The 19,175-nt window shown below is 41.7% G+C and overlaps 1 protein-coding gene across 2 annotated transcripts in view; it reads left to right on the top strand.

Moving 5' to 3' along the window:
• Positions 1–19,175, top strand: part of LOC111977183 (acid-sensing ion channel 1-like) — a 93,806-nt gene that overhangs the window by 4,181 nt on the left and 70,450 nt on the right. For both annotated transcript variants that reach the window (XM_070447867.1, XM_024006524.3), the window contains exon 2: positions 7,234–7,429. In XM_070447867.1, coding sequence (XP_070303968.1) covers positions 7,234–7,429 — 196 coding nt within the window. The remainder of the gene's footprint in view (positions 1–7,233; positions 7,430–19,175) is intronic.

Raw genomic sequence — 19,175 nt, 5'->3', positions numbered from 1 at the left:
GAAGAGGGGGGCGGGGGGTGCATCATATTTCCATACAGACAGTTTATGACTAATACCAGCCTGAGACACTGTGATAAACACACTGCTATTCCCATGGTGTCAGTTTCGTCTCAGAAATGTCAGTGCTGATGGTTGATGAGACAATCACAGCAGCCCTGTCTGACTCTGCATCTCTCCCTGTTTGATTGTTGACGCCTGCTGGACTTTGCAGCAACAGCTGCTGCATTTTCTCAACGCACACAGCATCTGACGTGGAGTTACAGGAAGCACACCCACACACTCACACACAGTGGAGAGGAAGGACTGTCACTGGACAGAGAGAGACAGGAGAGATAGCGAGAAAGAGAGAGGGAGTGAAGAGACAAGAAATAGATAGGAGGGAGCAGATGAGAGATGGCTGAAAAAGATGGAAAGAAGAACTAGAACTGATAGAATTAGGGATATGAGGCCCAGCAGGCACCAGTGTGTTTAGTGGTTTGGTTTTCATTCAGGGGGAAATGTCCCCATTTCATCATTTATGACAATTCCACACTGTCACTAAAATTACCACTTCAATCACGGTGGTATGGCTGATGAAAGCTTTGTACAATGTAACATCTGGTGTAGGTTTCTGTTTCTTGAGAGATAGAAATTGTACATATTTGTGAATTAAGCTTTATGAATGAGTAAATCTCCTTATCCTCCCTCTCAGGGGAAGAAACTTGTGTCACATTATCAACAGCGATCAGTTCCAATGTAATATCATATGACAGCAGACCCAGTATCTGTTTGAAATGGTAGACCAACGTTCCATAATCTCGTGGGCACTTGGTCTGAGGCAACATTTATAATGTCATATTCTTCAGAAAAGAAAGAACTCGGTAGATGAGATAAAAGGGCAAGCTTTTCATTTCCCAAGAGGGAGAATTTAACAATTGCCATTTTCAAGAAGTCTGCTTTTTCCATTCAGGGAGTCACTGAGAATGGTTGCTTAGCAGAGAGGAAAATATCAGGCTTTCTTCCCCAATCCCACAACTTTAAAAACATTTGAGTTGTTAGGCAAATTAGAGTTGGTGCTTATTCACTTATCCCATCTCCCAAGGTAGAGAGGCGATGTAGTTATTCCCTCATTTGTTAAGCCCTCATCCAGAAATGAAAGCACTTTGTCTCTCTCTTTCTACCCTCTTTCTCTTTCTCTCTCTCTCCCTGCCACTTTTAGTGTTTGCAATGGCTGGTCTGGGGAAATGTTTTGTGGCGTGATATTAAAACTCCATCCATACTTGGGAAAAAGTGTCTGCCGGGGCTGATTCTGTCAGGCTTGTGTGCGTTTGGGATTTTATTTCATACTGTAAGTGCACACTTGGCAGCTTTGTCCACTGCAACAATATTGGGGAGCAAAGGTCTCAACTCTATTAAGTCCTGCTTTAATCAACGGAAGGCTTTGCCTGAGATGGCACTTAGCAACAGCCAGAGAGAACATCTAAATTGGATCAGATCAGTACCTTCCGAGGTACTGGGCCATGCTCTCACCTCATCGGCATAATGAAGTTTTGAACCAAATTTGTGAGGTGGAATAGTAGGTAGGCAATTCAATGTTTAATGGCTTTCAGTTTGATGATTCTGGCTTTCTACTGAACTTAGATTACTCAAGGGATTTGATGGCCCTGTAACTCCTAGTCTTTTTACATAGATTGGCCACACAGTTTAATGCAACACTCTACTTTTGAGATTTGTTGTGTGTCCATTCACACTGCCAACACCAATTGGTCCTGTGCACAAATATGACTATAATCCCCTTCTTATGAGCCAAACCTATTTGAAGAAGCCTAAATCCTGCTCATTCTTTTACAGCCCTATAAAGTTTTGACGTGTTTAATGATACCACAGCACGGCATCGCCAAGTCAATATGGAGTGTGCCAGTTGACGTTATGCTGCTATGTATTCTTGCTGGGCAGCAGGCAAACATTATGGTCAGATTTAGTTGGCCTCTCAGCTACTCTATTAAAAGATGAACTCCCACTGATAATGTTGTGTGAGTGGGATGACTCTCCCTTCCAACTGTGAGTCACGCGCAATTATTCTGTGCGTAGATGGAATGAGGATGAGCACACACACACACACACACACACACACACACACGTGTTGCCGCTCTCTCACACACACACATGCACACACAGATGCAAGCACACACACACACACACAAATACACACATGGGTACATACATGTACAGTACATACTACACCCAGAGTTCAGTAGGCTACACACCACAAAATAAACATGTGTGAGGGCACTAGGTACACATGATTTATAGACTTGTGGACAAACATGTTTTCTAAGTGAATTGTTTATATGTTTTATAAGTAACAAAGTACATTTTATAAGTGGACGTTGTGTGAGAGAGCTTTTCATCAAGGCTAGTCTTTCCAGYCAGACTTGCAGCTGAGGTAGCAAGTGCAACACTTCTAGTAGAGTATGGCTCATGATCAAGCTAGATCAAGGTTACTACAGCTTAGTCCTTGGAAAAGGTAATAGAAAGACAGTTTGTTCTTCTCAAGAGTTGGGAGAATTCGCTTTATATTAATAAACCAAAACTAAAGAGATTCACAATCAATTTATTTAATGTAAGATCACGATGTGCCTGTGTCTAAAAACCTTTCAAAAATAATTTCTTGTTATGCCATTTCCATACATTCACATCTTATTCTTAAGAGCTCAAGTCTGCTCAAACTGATTGTCAAGCTTTCAAAAATATTTTTTTAGTGGGAATCAAATCAAATTGTATTTGTCAGATGCTTCGTAAACAACAGGTGTAGACTAACAGTGAAATGCTTACTTACTGGCCCTTCCCAACAATGCAGAGAAACAAATAGAAATAATAGAAAAATAATAACACAAGGAATAATTACACAATGAGTAACGATAACTTGGCTATATACACGTGGGAACCAGTACAGAGTCAATGTGCAGGGGTACGAGGTAATTGAGGTAGATATGTATACTGAACAAAAATATTAATGCAACATTTAAAGGGTTCATCCCATGTTTTTAATGAGCTGCAATAAAATATTCCAAAAATGATCCATATGCACAAAAAACGTATTTCTCTTAAATGTTGTGCAAAAATGTGTTTGCATCCCTGTTAGTGAGCATTTCTCCTTTGCCAAGATAATCCATCCACCAGACCGGTGTGGCATATCAAGAAGCTGATTAAACAGCATACAATGCCTTGCAAAAGTATGCAACCCCCTTGGTGTTTTTCCTATTTTGTTGCAATACAACCTGTAATTTAAATAGATTTTAATTTTAATTTTATGAAATGGACATACACAAAATAGTCCAAATTGGTGAAGTGAAATGAAAAAAGAACTTGTTTCAAAAAAGTATGTATTCACCCCCATTGCTATGAAGCCCCTAAATAAGATCTGGTGCAACCAATTACTGTCAGAAGCCACATAATTAGGTAAATAAAGTCCACCTGTGTGCAATCTCAGAATATATACACCTGTTCTGAAAGGCCCCATCACCACTAAGCAAGTGGCACCATGAAGACCAAGGAGCTCTCCAAACAGGTCAGGGACAAAGTTGTGGAGAAGTACAGATCAGGGTTGGGTTATAAAAAAATATCTGAAACTTTGAACATCCCATGAAGCACCATTAAATCCATTATTAAACAATTTAAAGAATATGGCACCACATCAAACCTGCCAAGATAGGGCCGCCCACCAAAACTCACGGACCAGGCAAGGAGGGCATTAATCAGAGAGGCAACAAAGAGACCAAAGATAACCCTGAAGGAGCTGCAAAGCTCCACAGCGGAGTTTGGAGTATCTGTCCATAGGACCACTTTAAGCCATACACTCCACAGAGCTGGGCTTTACGGAAGAGTGGCCAGAAAAAAAGCCATTGCTTAAAGAAAAGAAAACACGTTTGGTGTTCGCCAAAAGGCATGTGGGAGACTCCCCAAACATATGGAAGAAGGTACTCTGGTCAGATGAGACTAAAATTGAGCTTTTTTTGCCATCAAGGAAAACGCTATGTATAGTACAAACCCAACACCTCTCATCAGCCCGAGAACCCCACCCATCATGCTGTGGGGATGTTTTTCATCGGCAGGGACTGAGAAACTGGCCAGAATTGAAGGAATGATGGATGGCGCTAAATACAGAGAAATTCTTGAGGGAAACCTGTTTCAGACTTCCAGAGATTTGAGACTGGGACGGAGGTTCACCTTCCAGCAGGACAATGACCCTAAGCATACTGCTAAAGCAACACTCGAGTGGTTTAAGGGGAAACATTTAAATGTCTTGGAATGGCCTAGTCAAATCTCAGACCTCAATCCAATTGAGAATCTGTGGTATGCCTTAAAGATTGCTGCACACCAGCGGAACCCATCCAACTTGAAGGAGCTGGAGCAGTTTTGCCTTATAGAATGGGCAAAAATCCCACTGGCTAGATGTGCCAAGATCATAGAGACATACCCCAAGAGACTTGCAGCTGTAATTGCTGCGAAAGGTGGCTCTACAAAGTATTCCCTTTGGGGGGGTGAATAGTTATGGATGCTCAAGTTTTCTGTTTTTTTGTGTTATTTCTTGTTTGTTTCACAATAAAAAAAATATTTTGCATCTTCAAAGTGTTGTGTAAAACAAATCAAATATTATTTGTCACACATACACATGGTTAGCAGATGTTAATGCGAGTGTAGCGAAATGCTTGTGCTTCTAGTTCCGACAATGCAGTAACCAACTAACAATTCCACAACTACTACCTTATACACACAAGTGTAAAGGGATAAAGAATATGTACATAAAGATATATGAATGAGTGATGGTACAGAACGGCATAGGCAAGATGCAGTAGATGGTATCGAGTACAGTATATATAAGATGAGTAATGTAGGGTATGTAAACATAAAAGTGCATAGTGTGTGTAAATCAAATGATACAAACCCCCCAAAAATCTATTTTAATTCCAGGTTGTAAGGCAACAAATTAGGAAAAATGTCAAGGGGGGTGAATACTTTCACAAGCCACTGTAATCTTTACACAGATACCCCCTGGGCTGGAGACAATAAAAGGCCACTCTAAAATGTGCATTTTGTCACACAACACAGTGCCACAGATGTCTAAAGGTTTGAGGGAGCATCCAGTTGGCATGCTGGCTGCAGGAATGACCACCAGAACAGTTGCTAGAGAATTTTACGTTCATTTCACTACCATAAGCCACCTCCAACGTTGTTTTAGAGAATTTGGCAGTACGTCCAACCAGACTCACAACTGCAGAGGTGTAACCACGCCAGCCCAGGACCTCCACATCCGTCTTCTTCACCTGCGGGATTGTCTGAGACCAGCTACCCAGACAGCTGATGAAACTGAGGAGTATTTATGTTGGTAATAAAGCCCTTTTGTGGAGAAAAAACAATTCTGATTGGCCTGGCTCCCTAGTGGGTAGGCCTATGCCTTCCCAGGCCCACCCATGGCTACGCCCCTGCCCAGTCATGTGACATCCATAAATCTATGGATTTAAAAAGGGCCTAATTTCTTTATTTCAATTGACTGATTTCGTTAAATGAACTGTAACTCAGTAAAATCCTTGAAATTGTTGCATGTTGCATTAATATTTTTGTTCAGTATACTCTACATATACAGAAAGTATTCAGATCTCTTGACTTTTTCCACATTTTGTTACATTACAGCCTTATTCTAAAATTTATTAAATCGTTTTTTCCCCTCATCAATCTACAATACCCCATAAAGACAAATCAAAATCAGGTTTTTACATTTTTTTGCAAATGTAAAAATAAAATAAAAAACAGATACCTTCTTTACATAAGTATTCAGACTTTCCTATGAGACTCGGTCAATGCAGATAGTCCGGGTAGCTATTGGTTAACTATTTAACTAACTATTTAGCAGTCTTGTGGCTTCGAGGTAGAAGCTATTCACGGTCCTGTTGGTTCCACTCTTGCTGCATTGGCACCGCTTGCTGTGCGGTAGCAGAGAGAACCGTTTATGACTTGGGCGGATGGAGACTTTGACAATTTTTAGGGTCTTCCATTGACACCGCCTGGTATAGTGATCTTGGATGGCAGGGAGCTCGGCCCCAGTGATGTACTGGGCCTTCCGCACTAACCTCTGTAGCGCCTTGCAGTCAGATACCAAGCAGTTGCCATAAAAAGGGATAATTCAGCCAGTCAAGATGCTCTCAATGGTGCAGGTGTAGAACTTTTTGAGGATCTGAGGGCCCATGCGTAATCTTTTCAGCTTCCTGAGGTGGAAGAGTTGTTGTCGTGCCTTCTTTACGTCTGTGTTAGTGTGTGTGTACCATAATAATTCCTTAGTAATGTCGACACCTAGGAACTTGAAGCTCTTGACTCGCTCCACTACAGCCCTGTCGATGTGGATGGAGGCATACTCTGCCCTCCGTTTTCTGTAATCCACAATCAGCTTGTTTGTCTTGCTGATGTTAAGGGAGAGGTTGTTGTCCTGGCACCACACTGGCAGGTTATTGTCCTCCTCCCTATAGGCTGTCTCATCGTCGGCGTGATCAGGCCTACCACCGTCGTGTCGTCAGCAAACTTAATGATGGTGTTGGAGTCATGCGAGGCCACACAGTTGTGGGTGAACAGGGGATACAGTGGGAGACTAACCATGCACCCCTGAGGGGCCCCGTGTTGAGGGTCAGCGTGGCGGATGTGTTGTTGCCTACCCTCAGCATCTGGGGTAGACCACTAAGAAGTCCAGGATCCAGTTACAGAGGGAGGTGTTTAGTTCTAGAGTCCTGAGCTTAGTGATCAGCTTTATGGGCATTATGGTGTTGAACGCTGAGCTATGGTCAATCAACAGCATTCTCCTCTTGTCCAGATGGGAGAGGGCAGTGTGGAGTGCAATAGAGATTGCATCATCTGTGTATCTGTTGGGGCGGTATGCGAATTGGAGTGGGTCCAGGGTGTCTGGGATGATGGTGTTGATGTGAGCCATGACCAGCTTTTCAAAGCATTTCATGGCTACAGACAGATTCCCTTGGCATTCTTGGGCACAGGGACTATGGTAGTCTGCTTGAAGGTATTAAAGAGTGGGAAGAGGAATAGCAGGAAAAAGGGAATGAATCTACCTCTGTTTGAATATGCTGAAATTGAACGTTTGTGACTAGACTAATAAAACTCCCTCTTTTGGACTCCTTCCTTCTCGCTTTCTTTGTCTCTCTCTCTCTCTCTTTTTTCTCTCTCTCCTTCGCTCTCTCTCTGTCTCTCTAGGTATGAGATCAGGGACACCCATTTGGTGGAGGAAAGTGTTCTGGAGACCCTGAAGGTCAAAGCTGACTTCCACAACTTCAAGCCCCGCCCCTTCAACATGCGTGAGTTCTACGACCGCACAGGACATGACATCAAGGAAATACTGCTGGCGTGTCACTTCCGGGGTGCCGAGTGCAGAGCCGAGGACTTCCAAGTGGTAAGTTACCTGAAGACCTCAGATCATCTTTCAAAAAAAAATGTATGTACCAAAGAGAGGAAAAACACAGTCTGCTATTACTGTATTTCCCAAAAATTGTATAATACAGTATGTGAATCTCCATTCTGCCTCCCGAGTCTGTTCCTAGTGTATTTGACTGCACCTCAAAGTCAAAATTGACCTATTTCACAATTAATTAATTAAATGTATTGCTTTAATGAGCGTGGTGGCCCTACTGTGCTTTGTGACTCAACCAAGCATGAATGCCCTCTTTTGCTCACTCACCATGCCCACAGATGCTGTTTGAGAGGTCTGGCAACAAACAGAATCCCTTTTTTGTAATGTGTTTGTTAATTCCTTCAAACAGCGTTTGTACTGTAGAGAGTGGCTGGCACGGCATACTGTGTGGCGCTATCCTCAGAGACTTGGTGTTCAAAGATGCATGTGGGAAGTGGATGTGGAATATGTGGTAGAGAGTGGATGAAAGATGCATGTTGAAGGGAGACATTACATAGAGTTGTGGGATACTGTATGTAATGGATGGTATATGTGGGTGGCACCGTAAACGTTTGTTCTGTATTTACTGCAGCGAGCTACTGCTACTTCAACATAAGGTTTTACTTTGAAATCTCCCACTGGGTTACAGTCTCCTCGCCATAAACCTGCTGCGTTGGCTGATGATAGATCCTCTACCAGTTGCCAAAAGTCTCTCAGGCATCTTCCATTCATTTTCAGTCTTGGAGAGTACACTGCCTTTATGCTCTGCCCACTGCCCCATTGTTTAGTTTCTATAAAATTGTGATTGTCTTGGACACCATGTGATATCTCACCAGAGGACAGTTATAGAGGAGAGAGAGAAAAAGAGAGCTACAGTAGTTTTCCTATAATGATGATTGACAGAGCATATCAAGTCCCTTATAGCAGCTGTGGCAAGGAATATTTTGTCATTATACTGCACAGTATTCATTCATCTTTGCCATTTTCACTAATGTGAAATGAACTGTGCACTTTCCCAATCATGGCTTACAATACGTAAGTGGTCTAGAGAGGTTGTGATATCTATTATGCGATACTAATTTATCATATATAATCTTTGCTCATACACTGGCATGCACAGTTTCACAACTGTCTTGTTGGGTGTATGTACACTGAGTGTACAAAACATTAGGAACACCTGCTCTTTCCATGACATAGACTGACCTGGTGAATCCAGGTGAAAGCTATGATCCTTTATTGATGTCACTTGTTAAATCCACTTCAATCAGTGTAGATGAAAGGGAGGAGACAGGTTAAAGAATGATTTTTTTAAGCCTTGAGACAATTGAGACATGGATTGTGTATGTGTGCCATTCAGAGGGTTAATGGGCAAGACACAATATTTATGTGCCTTTGAACGGGGTATGGTAGTAGGGGCCAGGCTCACCGTTTGAGTGTGCCAAGAACTGCAACGCTGCTGGGTTTTTCACACCCCTACGAATTGAGGCTGTTCTGAAGGCAAAAGGGGGTGCAACTCAAAATTAGGAAGGTGTTCCTAATGTTTGTACGCTCATTGTATTTCAAAAGTTAGATAAGTTTGCATCACATGTACCCAAGGCTCAAAGTAACCTTTTTATTTTTTATTTAAGAGACAATTTTAAGAGCGGAGTGTTTTTTAAAGTCTTTTCTCTTTAATACATCTTTAAAATTAAACTCCCGGCAGGCCGACACTGTCCTGTTCCACTCCCCTCCTGTCCTCGCAGCACTACTCAGAGAGAGTGGGAGAGAGAGAGCGAGAGAGAGAGCGTGAGCGAGAGGAAGAGAGAAGGAGAGCGTGTGAGAGAGACATTTCTCTCCCCTTTGAAGACTGGCGTGGCTCTCAGGAAATTGCATCTGGACAGTTAGGACTAGGGTTGCAAAGGGAGGGTATACTACCACTAAACTACCATAATTTGGTTATCTTTCAAGGATTTTATGTAATCTATCACAAGACATCTAGTGGCCCTTTTGGGTACTTCAGATTATCACAGGTGTCTGTAATAATCTCTGGCCCTCTGTGTGGCCTTATCACATGTACAATATATTAAATAATTTTAAAAAATGATCTAAAATATAATGACAAAGCTCCGACCAAACTTTGCTATTTTGTGATTATTTTGGCATTTTTGACAACATGTATCCGCTATAATTTCTTATGATCTAAAAAAAACTTTGAACATCAGATCTGTAAACTCACAGAATTTGGGTATCTTTCAAGGATTTTATGTAATCTATCACAAGACATCTAGTGGCCCTTATATTAACTGTGTGATTTGATCTCTAGTCGTGCTCAATTGTTCTGTCACTTCTTGTATGGTGAGCGCCATTAAATCAAACAAGCATTTATTAAGAATCTCGCAGATCAACTTCGCCCAACTCTCCACCATGCTTGAAAATATGAAAAGTCGTACTAAGTGATGTGTTTGCCACAAACATATCGCTTTGTATTCAGGATAAAAAGTTAATTTCTTTGTCACATTTTTTACAGTTTTACTTTAGTGTCTTGCAAACAGGATTTATGTTTTGGAATATTTGTATTCTGTACAGGCTTCCTTCTTTTCACTCTGTCATTTAGGTTAGTATTGTGGTGTAAGTACATTGTTGTTGATCCATCCTCAGTTTTCTCCTATCACAGCAATTAAACTATGTAACTGTTTTACAATCACCATTGGCCTCATTGTGAAATCCCTGAGCGTTTTCCTTCCTCTCCGGCAACTGAGTTAGGAAGGACACCTGTATCGTTGTAGTGACTGGGTGTATTGATATACCATCCGAAACACAATTGATAACTTCTCCATGCTCAAATGGAAATTCAGTGTCTTTTTTAAAACATTTTCACCCATCTACAAATAGGTGCCCTTCTTTGCGAGGCTTTGGAAAACCTCCCTGGTCTTTGTGGTTGAATCTGTGCTTGAAATTCCCTTCTCAACTGAGGGACCTTACATATAATTGTATGTGTGGGGCACAGAGATGGGGTAGTCATTCAAAAAATAATGTTAAGCACTATTATTGCACACATTTCCTCCGACCATTTCTCCGACCATTTCCTGGTTGCTAAAATTCTTATAGTTTTCCTAATTTCAGTTTATGTGACAAAACAAAACTTAAGAATGGGAAGCATAGAAATAGCACACATAGAACAGATCTACTGCTTCTTAGACTTGCTTTCAATAAGCATGACAGATCTATAACTCACATTTCTATCTGAATTTGGTCGGTTTGCCCAAAAAGTTACATCTTGCATCTTTAAGTGGAGATCTCTCAACAATCATTCTCATGATAGCACTTTGGTAATAGTCAGTGACAAATATCATAGGTAATCAGGGATGGGCTTGGTTAAGACCCTGGATGTGAGACCAAAGGGTAGCTGTAGATCAGTGGTCACTAACCTTTTCTGAGTCAAGATCACTTTCGCAGTCAAAAAGCAAGCTGAGATATACTGCTCAGATGTTCTTTTTTTACATTAACCTCACACAAACAGTTTTGTAGGAATGAGGTTTGGGCAGTAGGCCTAATACATTATCACAGCATATTGGCTATTTGATTGGCCTGCCAATATTGTTAATCAGACCATATTATATAGAAAAACTCGAGCTTTGATAACAAAATAGATCAGTTGGTTTAGCACTTGTGAGGCACTGTGGAGCATGAATTGAAATAATTTGCTTTTTATTTTACTGGACTGATGGTACCTGCATCTGATGGTCAACGAGGTCAAATCATGATGTCAGTCATCTTCAGGTCGAAAATTCGGAGCTCTAGAAAGTTGTCTGAGTTTCCGACTTGGAATTCCAAGTTGGATGACGTTCAAAACAAATTTTCCCAACCGCCTCTCACGGTCCCTGCTCTCTCCTTCCTTTCCTCCGGTGAGACTGACCAGAGAGAGGGGACACCGTCTTCCACCGGATGGTGAAACTCGAGTCGCACCGCATCTGCCTCATGCACAAATTCAGAGGGAGTTAAATATTTTGTAATATTAAAATCGACACAACGAGCTGCTAATAATAATGAAACGCAGGGCTATCGATACTTGGCTACTCATTCATTGCAGCTGCAGCCCAAGCGGAAGTACGGAGAAGCGTGTTTTGTTATAGTGTTGAATAAAAACAGTGCTGAATATAAACTTAAACATGAACTCACTCATAAAAACAGCAGCTCTTTGCTGTATTCGTTGACGGTCTCTCTGTGGTCATGGTTTTAAAGTTATTAAATCTTACGTAGGCTAGTAGCCATTTAAACTTGGCTGTGGCCAGGGTCATGGAAGCTCTGTAGCCACGGTGATTTGAGCTATCCGATTGGGCAGCGCAGTACGTGCACTCGATTTAGTCACAGATTTCCCAGTCTGCCGGGTAGGCGGAGTTTGTCTCATGGCAACACTTTGCTTACCCGGTGCGCAGGACTTTTAAATCAAGTGCACCTACCGGCAACAGCTCAACATGATTTTAAAAAAGGAGCGCAATCCTTTATCGTTCGCTGGCTTTTCTATAAATATTTGGTGATCGACTAGGAATGCCTTGAAGATCGACCAGTCGATCGCGATCGAACGGTTGGCGACCAGTGCTGTAGATAGATAAATTCTCCGGTAGGTGCTTCCCAGCCTATTGTTTTTTCTGATAGTGGAAGATCTGACGTTGTTTTAAAGGTACAAATTCAACAGATTTTATACAAGGTTTGTCTTATACAAGGTTTGTCTTGTTGAAATTTGTTTACCATGATGACATAATCCTGTGGTTGAAATTTCACCCTCAAAACAACAGTTTACGTTAATGTATTTTCCACATCACAATACGTTGACAAAATACATTGAAACTATGTTGATTCAACCAGATTCTGCACAGGGGGTTGAGGTCAGGTGATATTTTATCATCTCATTATCCAATCATTACGCTCGTTGAGTAAGATGCTATTGAGGATGAGTTTGATGAGATTTTGCCTTGGACAATAATTGTGAATGAATTATTCCATTATGTTATGCCAATCACTGGGATGGAGATTATATATTGCAGAAAGTGCCTGGGGAGATGGATGCTTGTAGCCTACATTTTAACAACCAATGACGTGGAATAGTGGCAGGCCCAATTGCATCTGATTAAAAACTGACTGGTGTTGACCAGGAAAAAATACCACTCATTTAATTAAAAGATTAGAAAATCATCCTTCCTAGATAGTTATTATGATAACGACCTCATTCTTAGACTATTGCTTTATTTGAAGGGTTATCTTCAAAGCAATAGCCCTATGTACATGTCAATGTAAGGAGATAAATTACTTTCCTCTTGATATGCACTGAGTACTTTTTGAATCATTCACTTTTGGCTGATTTGCATTATTCATGTCGGTACCCAAACATACCCCCTGGGTGTAAGTGAGGTTATTAAGACATAATGATAGTGCGCTACTGCGAGAAGCAACTTGGAAACATATTTGCCTGAGATATTCATATCCACAATCAAAGTGTGTTGAGAAAGAGTGTAAATTGCGAAGTGATTTCCAAATGAATAAGCATAAATGATAAAGAGGCAGCAATTACAGAGTCATTGAGTGAATCCTCCACCCTTCCTGGCTGTCAATGACTGAGGGTGGAATGGAATGATCATGGATAATTGGCCTCTTAAACATGGCCGTGGGACAAAGCGATGGAGCTGGTTCAAAAAGCCTCTCAATTGAACTGAAGGAGAGAATTGAAAGGAGTGAGCGAGCGAGGTGGAGAGAGACAGAGAGCGACTGAGAGAGAATGTAGAGTGAGAGCAGGATCAGAGAGAGCGAGAGAGAGAGAGGTGGAGAGAGAAAGAGAGACAGAGCGACTGATAGAATGTAGAGTGAGAGCAGGATCAGAGAGAGCGAGAGAGAGAGAGGTGGAGAGAGAGCAAGACAGAGCGACTGATAGAATGTAGAGTGAGAGCAGGATCAGAGAGAGCGAGAGAGAGAGGTGGAAAGAGAAAGAGAGACAGTGCGACAGAGAGAGAATGTAGAGTGAGAGCAGGATCAGAGAGAGAGAAACTGAGAGAGACAGACATAGAGAAAGAGAGAGATACAGTAAGAGAAAGGGTGAGAAAGCATCCTACTCTGGGGAGCTCTGCCTCATGCTCTGCTGGTCGGCAGCTCTCTCTTGTTTGTCAAAAGCAGGCTTTGACAAGTCTACCCAGGGAACCAAGTTTAAAGTTTAAAGTTGTATTAGTCGTATGTACAGGATACACATGGTATACACCATCCAACGAAATGCTCACTTGCAGCATCCTTATTTGCTGGAACCAGGCACAGCAGCTCTGTTAGGTTACTGTGTGCTTCTTCTGAGCTCTCTGCTATACTCTGTGCCATGACAGCTGTGCTATTACTTCCTCTGATCACATTGTCTGTCTGTCATGTCGATGCTGGCAACAACCTTTTCCTTGAGAAGTTTTTCGGTGATAGACAAATGCAAAGCAACAAATCGTTGGCTTCCTCACAAAAACAAATGTTGATCTTTGCTGTGGAAATGACGGAGTCCATCTAAATCATCTTGGCTCCTGGACTCTGTCCACACATTTCAAGGCTGCGTTGAAACAATGACTGGTAAATTATCCAAGACCAGCTCAGTTATTAATCCCTACCATTGTGACAATGAGTCGTCATAATGCTGCGTCAAATGTACATGATCTTAGGGGCACTGGCAAACACAATGTAAGTAATTAAATTTATGTACCCCTAATTGCACCGAATACAACTGTTTGAGCCTATAAACCAGAGTTACACTGTTAGCACTGAGGCGGTGAGCAATAGTAGGAAGACCACTTTATGCAGCTCACCCTGCACTATCAACTCCAATGTAAATAACATGAGTTAGTCTACCTCTGATAAGCTTCCCAGTAAAGCATTAAAAACAATCAAGCAACCCAGAAAAGTGCTAAAAATAGCCCATATTAAGGTCCATGAAGTCAATACAGATGACATTCATATTCTGACTATCTCTAAAACTCACTTAGATAATACCTTTGATGATACAGTGGTAGCAGTACATGGTTATAACATTTACCGAAAAGACAGAAAGGCCAACGGAGGCAGTGTTGCGGTCTATATTCAGAACCACATTCCTGTAAAGCTTAGAGACGATCTCATGTTAAATACTGTTGAAGTAATATGGCTACAGGTTAATCTGCCTCACCTAAAGCCCATTCTTGCGGGAAGCTGCTATAGACCACCAAGTGCTAACAGTCAGTATCTGGATAATATGTGTGAAATGCTTGATAATGTATGTGATATCAACAGAGAAGTATATTTTCTGGGTGATTTCAATATTGACTGGCTATCATCAAGCTGCCCACTCAGGAAAAAACTTCAAATTTAATTCCTGTGCTGTTTGTAACCCTGATAGGTTGTCAGTCAACCTATCAGGGTTACAAACAGCACAGGAATTAAATCATCAACATGTACTGATCACATTTTACTAATGCTGCAGATATTTGCTTTAAAGCAGTATCCAAATCCATAGGATGTATTGTTGATGATATGTTGATGATGTAAAGAATATTTGCTGGTATGTGGTGTGTAATGAGGAGCAACCAGACGCTGCACTTGACGCATTTATGAAACGACCTATTCCAGTTACTAATAAGCATGCACCCATTGAGAAAATGACTGTAAAAACTGTTAAATCCCCATGGATTGATGAGGAATTGAAAAATTGTATGGTTGAGAGGGATGAGGCAAAAGGTATGGCAATTAAGTCTGGGAGCCCAACTGATTGGCAAATGTACTGCAAATTAAGAAATCATGTGACTAAACTAAATAAAAAGAAACTACACTATGAAACAAAGATAAATTATATAAAGAATGATAGTAAAACGCTTTTGGGCACCTTAAATTAAACTTTTGGGAAAAAGCCAACTCGGCTCCTTCATTCATTGAATCAGATGGCTCATTCATCATAAAGCCCACTGATATTGACAACTATTTTAGTTACTTTTTCATTGGCAGATAAGCAAACTTAGGGATGACATGCCAGCAACAAACGCTGCCACTACACATCCAAGTATATCGGACCAAATTATGAAAGACAAGAATTGTACTTTTGAATTCCGTAAAGTCAGTGTGGAAGAGGTGAAAAAATTATTGTTGTTTATCAACAATGACAAGCCACCGGGGTCTGACAATCGGGATGGAAATAGCCGATTGGCTCAAATAGCCGACCAAAGCCTGTTACCAACCCTTAGTAAACTTCTGGAAAAAATGGTGTTTGACCAGATACAATGCTATTTCACAGTAAACAAATTGACAACAGAATTTCAGCATGCTTATAGGGAAGGACACTCAACAAGAACAGCACTTACATAAATGACTTATGATTGGCTGAGAGAATTTGATGATAAAATGATTGTGGGGGCTGTCTTGTTAGACTTCAGTGCAGCTTTCAACATTATTGATCATAGTCTGCTGCTGGAAAAACGTATGTATTATGGCTTTACACCCCCTGCTATAATGTGGATAAAGAGTTACTTGTCTAACAGAACACAGAGGGTGTTCTTTAAGGGAAGTCTCTCAAATATAATCCAGTTAGAATCAGGAATTCCACAGGGTAGCTGTTTAGGCCCCTTGCTTTTTTAAATGTTTACTAACGACATGCCACTAACTTTGAGAAAAGCCAGTGTCTATGTATGGGGATGACTCAACACTATACACGTCAGCTACTACAGTGACTGAAATGACTGCAACACTCAACAAAGAGCTGCAGTTAGTTTCAGAGTGGGTGGCAAGGAATAAGTTAGCCCTAAATATTTCTAAAACTAAAAACATTGTATTTGGAACAAAACACGCACTAAACCCTTAACCTCAACTAAATCTTGTAATAAATAATGTGGAAGTTGAGATGACTAAACTGTTTGGAGTAACCCTAGATTGTAAACTGTCATGGTCAAAACATATTGATGCAGTAGTAGCTAAGATGGGGAAAAGTCTGTCTATAATAAAGCGATGCTCTGCCTTCTTAACAACACTATCAACAAGGCAGGTCCTACAGGCCCTAGTTTTGTCGCACCTTGACTACTGTTCAGTTGTGTGGTCAGGTGCCACAAAAAAGGACTTAGGAAATAGCTCAGAACAGGGCAGCACGGCTGGCCCTTGGATGTACACAGAGAGCTAATATTAATCATATACATGTCAATCTCTCCTGGCTGAAGGTGGAGGAGAGATTGACTTCATCACTACTTTTATTTATGAGAGGTATTGATATGTTGAATGCACCGAGCTGTCTGTCTAAACTACTGGCACACAGCTCGGACACCCATGCATACCCCACAAGACATGACACAAGAGGTCTCTTCACAGTCCCCCAAGTCCAGAACAGACTATGGGAGGCACACAGTACTACATAGAGCCATGACTACATGGAACTCCATTCCACATCAAGTTACTCATGCCAGCAGTAAAATTAGATTTTAAAAAAACAGATAAAAAGACACCTTATGGAACAGCGGGGACTGTGAAGCAACACAAACATTGGCACAGACACATGCAAACTCACACAATAACATATGCACTATACATACACATGGATTTTGTACTGTAGATATGTGGTAGTGGTGGAGTAGGGGCCTGAAGGCACCCAGTGTGTTGTGAAATCTGTGAATGTATTGTAATGTTTTTAAAATTGTATAAGCTGCCTTAATTTTGCTGAAACCCTGCTGCCAAAGCAGCAGCTAATGGGGATCCATAATAAATACAAATACAAACTTAAATGTGCTGTTGCCTGTTACATCATCAAATCCCATCTTAATTGGGGGGAAACAAAAGCACTGTGTGAAACTTATTAATAATTAACAAAACCAAGTCAGACTTAACTCATGCTTTGTGACATGTTGAAGAGTGGCTGTGAGACTGTGAGTGCATCATGCACCCCCGACACACATCAGATCCTCTCTATTCAATCCAATGTAGTCTGGCTAAAGCTGTGTTTCTTTTTACAGCCATCTGTTCGAGGAAAGCCTTCAGCCCTGGCCTGAACCTCCCTAAAATAATAACCTGGGATGAATGTAGGTGAATATCTCTTTTAGCTTTGTCTCTCGTGACAGCCTTAGCTAATTTGGTTCTGGGTGCCGAGATTACCCGTAGGTTGATAACAGAGAAACATTTTTAAGATAGAGACTAGAGGAACCAGACTAGAGAATGAGCCCCTCCTCCCACTGGCAAGTCGAACAAGAAGCCCCAGGCACTGCATTCCCCACGAGCTGCTCTGTTCTGTTGTGTTCACACCCAGTGACACATCATCACCAGGCAGGGTCAGAGACCTCCTGGGCATCAGGACCCTGTCATAACTCCTCACACTCAGGCCCTCGAGCGATGTTTATCCCTCCATTCTCCCTCTCTATTTTTCTCTTCTTTTTTTTCTCCCAATTTTTTTCCTCATCTCTCCATTTCGACCACTGCATTGTGCATCCCCTTCACATCACCCCCATGGGCATGACAATTCTCATTATCTTTTCATGTTGCACTCTCTATATCCTCCACCCTTTTCCCTCCTTCTCGCCTTCCCCTGGCATCCCTCTTTATCCCTTGTTTCCTAGCACCAGGTTTTCTAAAAAAGACGTCTTGGCCAAGAGAGGTGAGGTGGACATTTTAGGAGCATGTAAAATCACTTAAGGTGCAGCGCTGAAGGTGATCCCTTATGCCTTTGTGATGAGGCATGCATGCTTTACCAAATGAGTTTCATTCCCTCTGCTGAATACAGTGTATTTAGTGCTGACCATCTCACAAGTTTGATCGATGGTGAAGATTTACCTAAAGCAGTGGATGAATACTCATAAAGCTTATGAAGGAAAGTAATGAAGTAATGCTATAGGCTAGCCAAAGTCCAGATGTCAGCACTGGGCCAGCCAAATAGACCTGGAAAGTGGAGGTGATGGGAGAGTGCATGTAATTGTATGTTTACATATGCTGACAGGCACACACACACACACTCAGGCATATGCATGTGCATGCAAGCACACACAGACACAGGCACAAACACACACTTGCACACATACACACTCACGCACACACTCGCACACTCACACACACACACACACCTTCATGACTCAAACCGACCAAGAGGGACAAGAGGAACTGACCCAATATTTTTTATTTGATTTGCTTTTCCAATTCTTCATAAAATACAGCAAAACAGATTATAGGCGGCATAGAAAACACATCCAAGTAAGTGCAGAAGTTTAAACTGTATGAAGGCATTTCTCTAACATTGATTCTAAGCTTACCCTTTCATGCCTTAGCACAGTCTGATAACCCTATCCAAACCCCTCATTGAAACTGGCCTCCAGATGAGAGATCAGTGGTGTTGCTCAAACATGCTCTATTTGCCCAGACCTGAGAGAGAGAGAGCGAGGGAGAGAGAGAGGGAAAAATTCTCTTTTTGAATACATTTCAGACGTGGTAGAAAAACAGTGTGTCTGAAAATAGCTCTGTGCTGGCTGCACGAATCTGCTCTGCGCATGGTTTATTTATCCTGAGGATTAGTGCAGGTGACTGGATGGCTGGCTTTCTGTGCTGTGTGTGTTTGATGTAGGTTGGCATGGGCCTCTCTGAATCAGACCCCTTTGATGCTCCTCTGAGGGACAGGCAGAGACAGGAGAGGGGAGCTCTGGTGGTGGAATATAAACTGGACTGGACCGTCCTGTCCCCAAATGTCAGACAAGGGACCGACCTGTAAAACAGTAATAGGGAGAGGGAGGGAGAGAGAGAGAATAGGAGAGGGAGAGAGAGAGAA

This window comes from Salvelinus sp. IW2-2015, linkage group LG17 (genome assembly GCF_002910315.2).
Source record: "Salvelinus sp. IW2-2015 linkage group LG17, ASM291031v2, whole genome shotgun sequence".
Taxonomy (NCBI): Eukaryota; Metazoa; Chordata; class Actinopteri; order Salmoniformes; family Salmonidae; genus Salvelinus; species Salvelinus sp. IW2-2015.
Note: the sequence above shows the minus strand (reverse complement) of the source record. Positions and strands in the feature narration are given on the sequence as shown.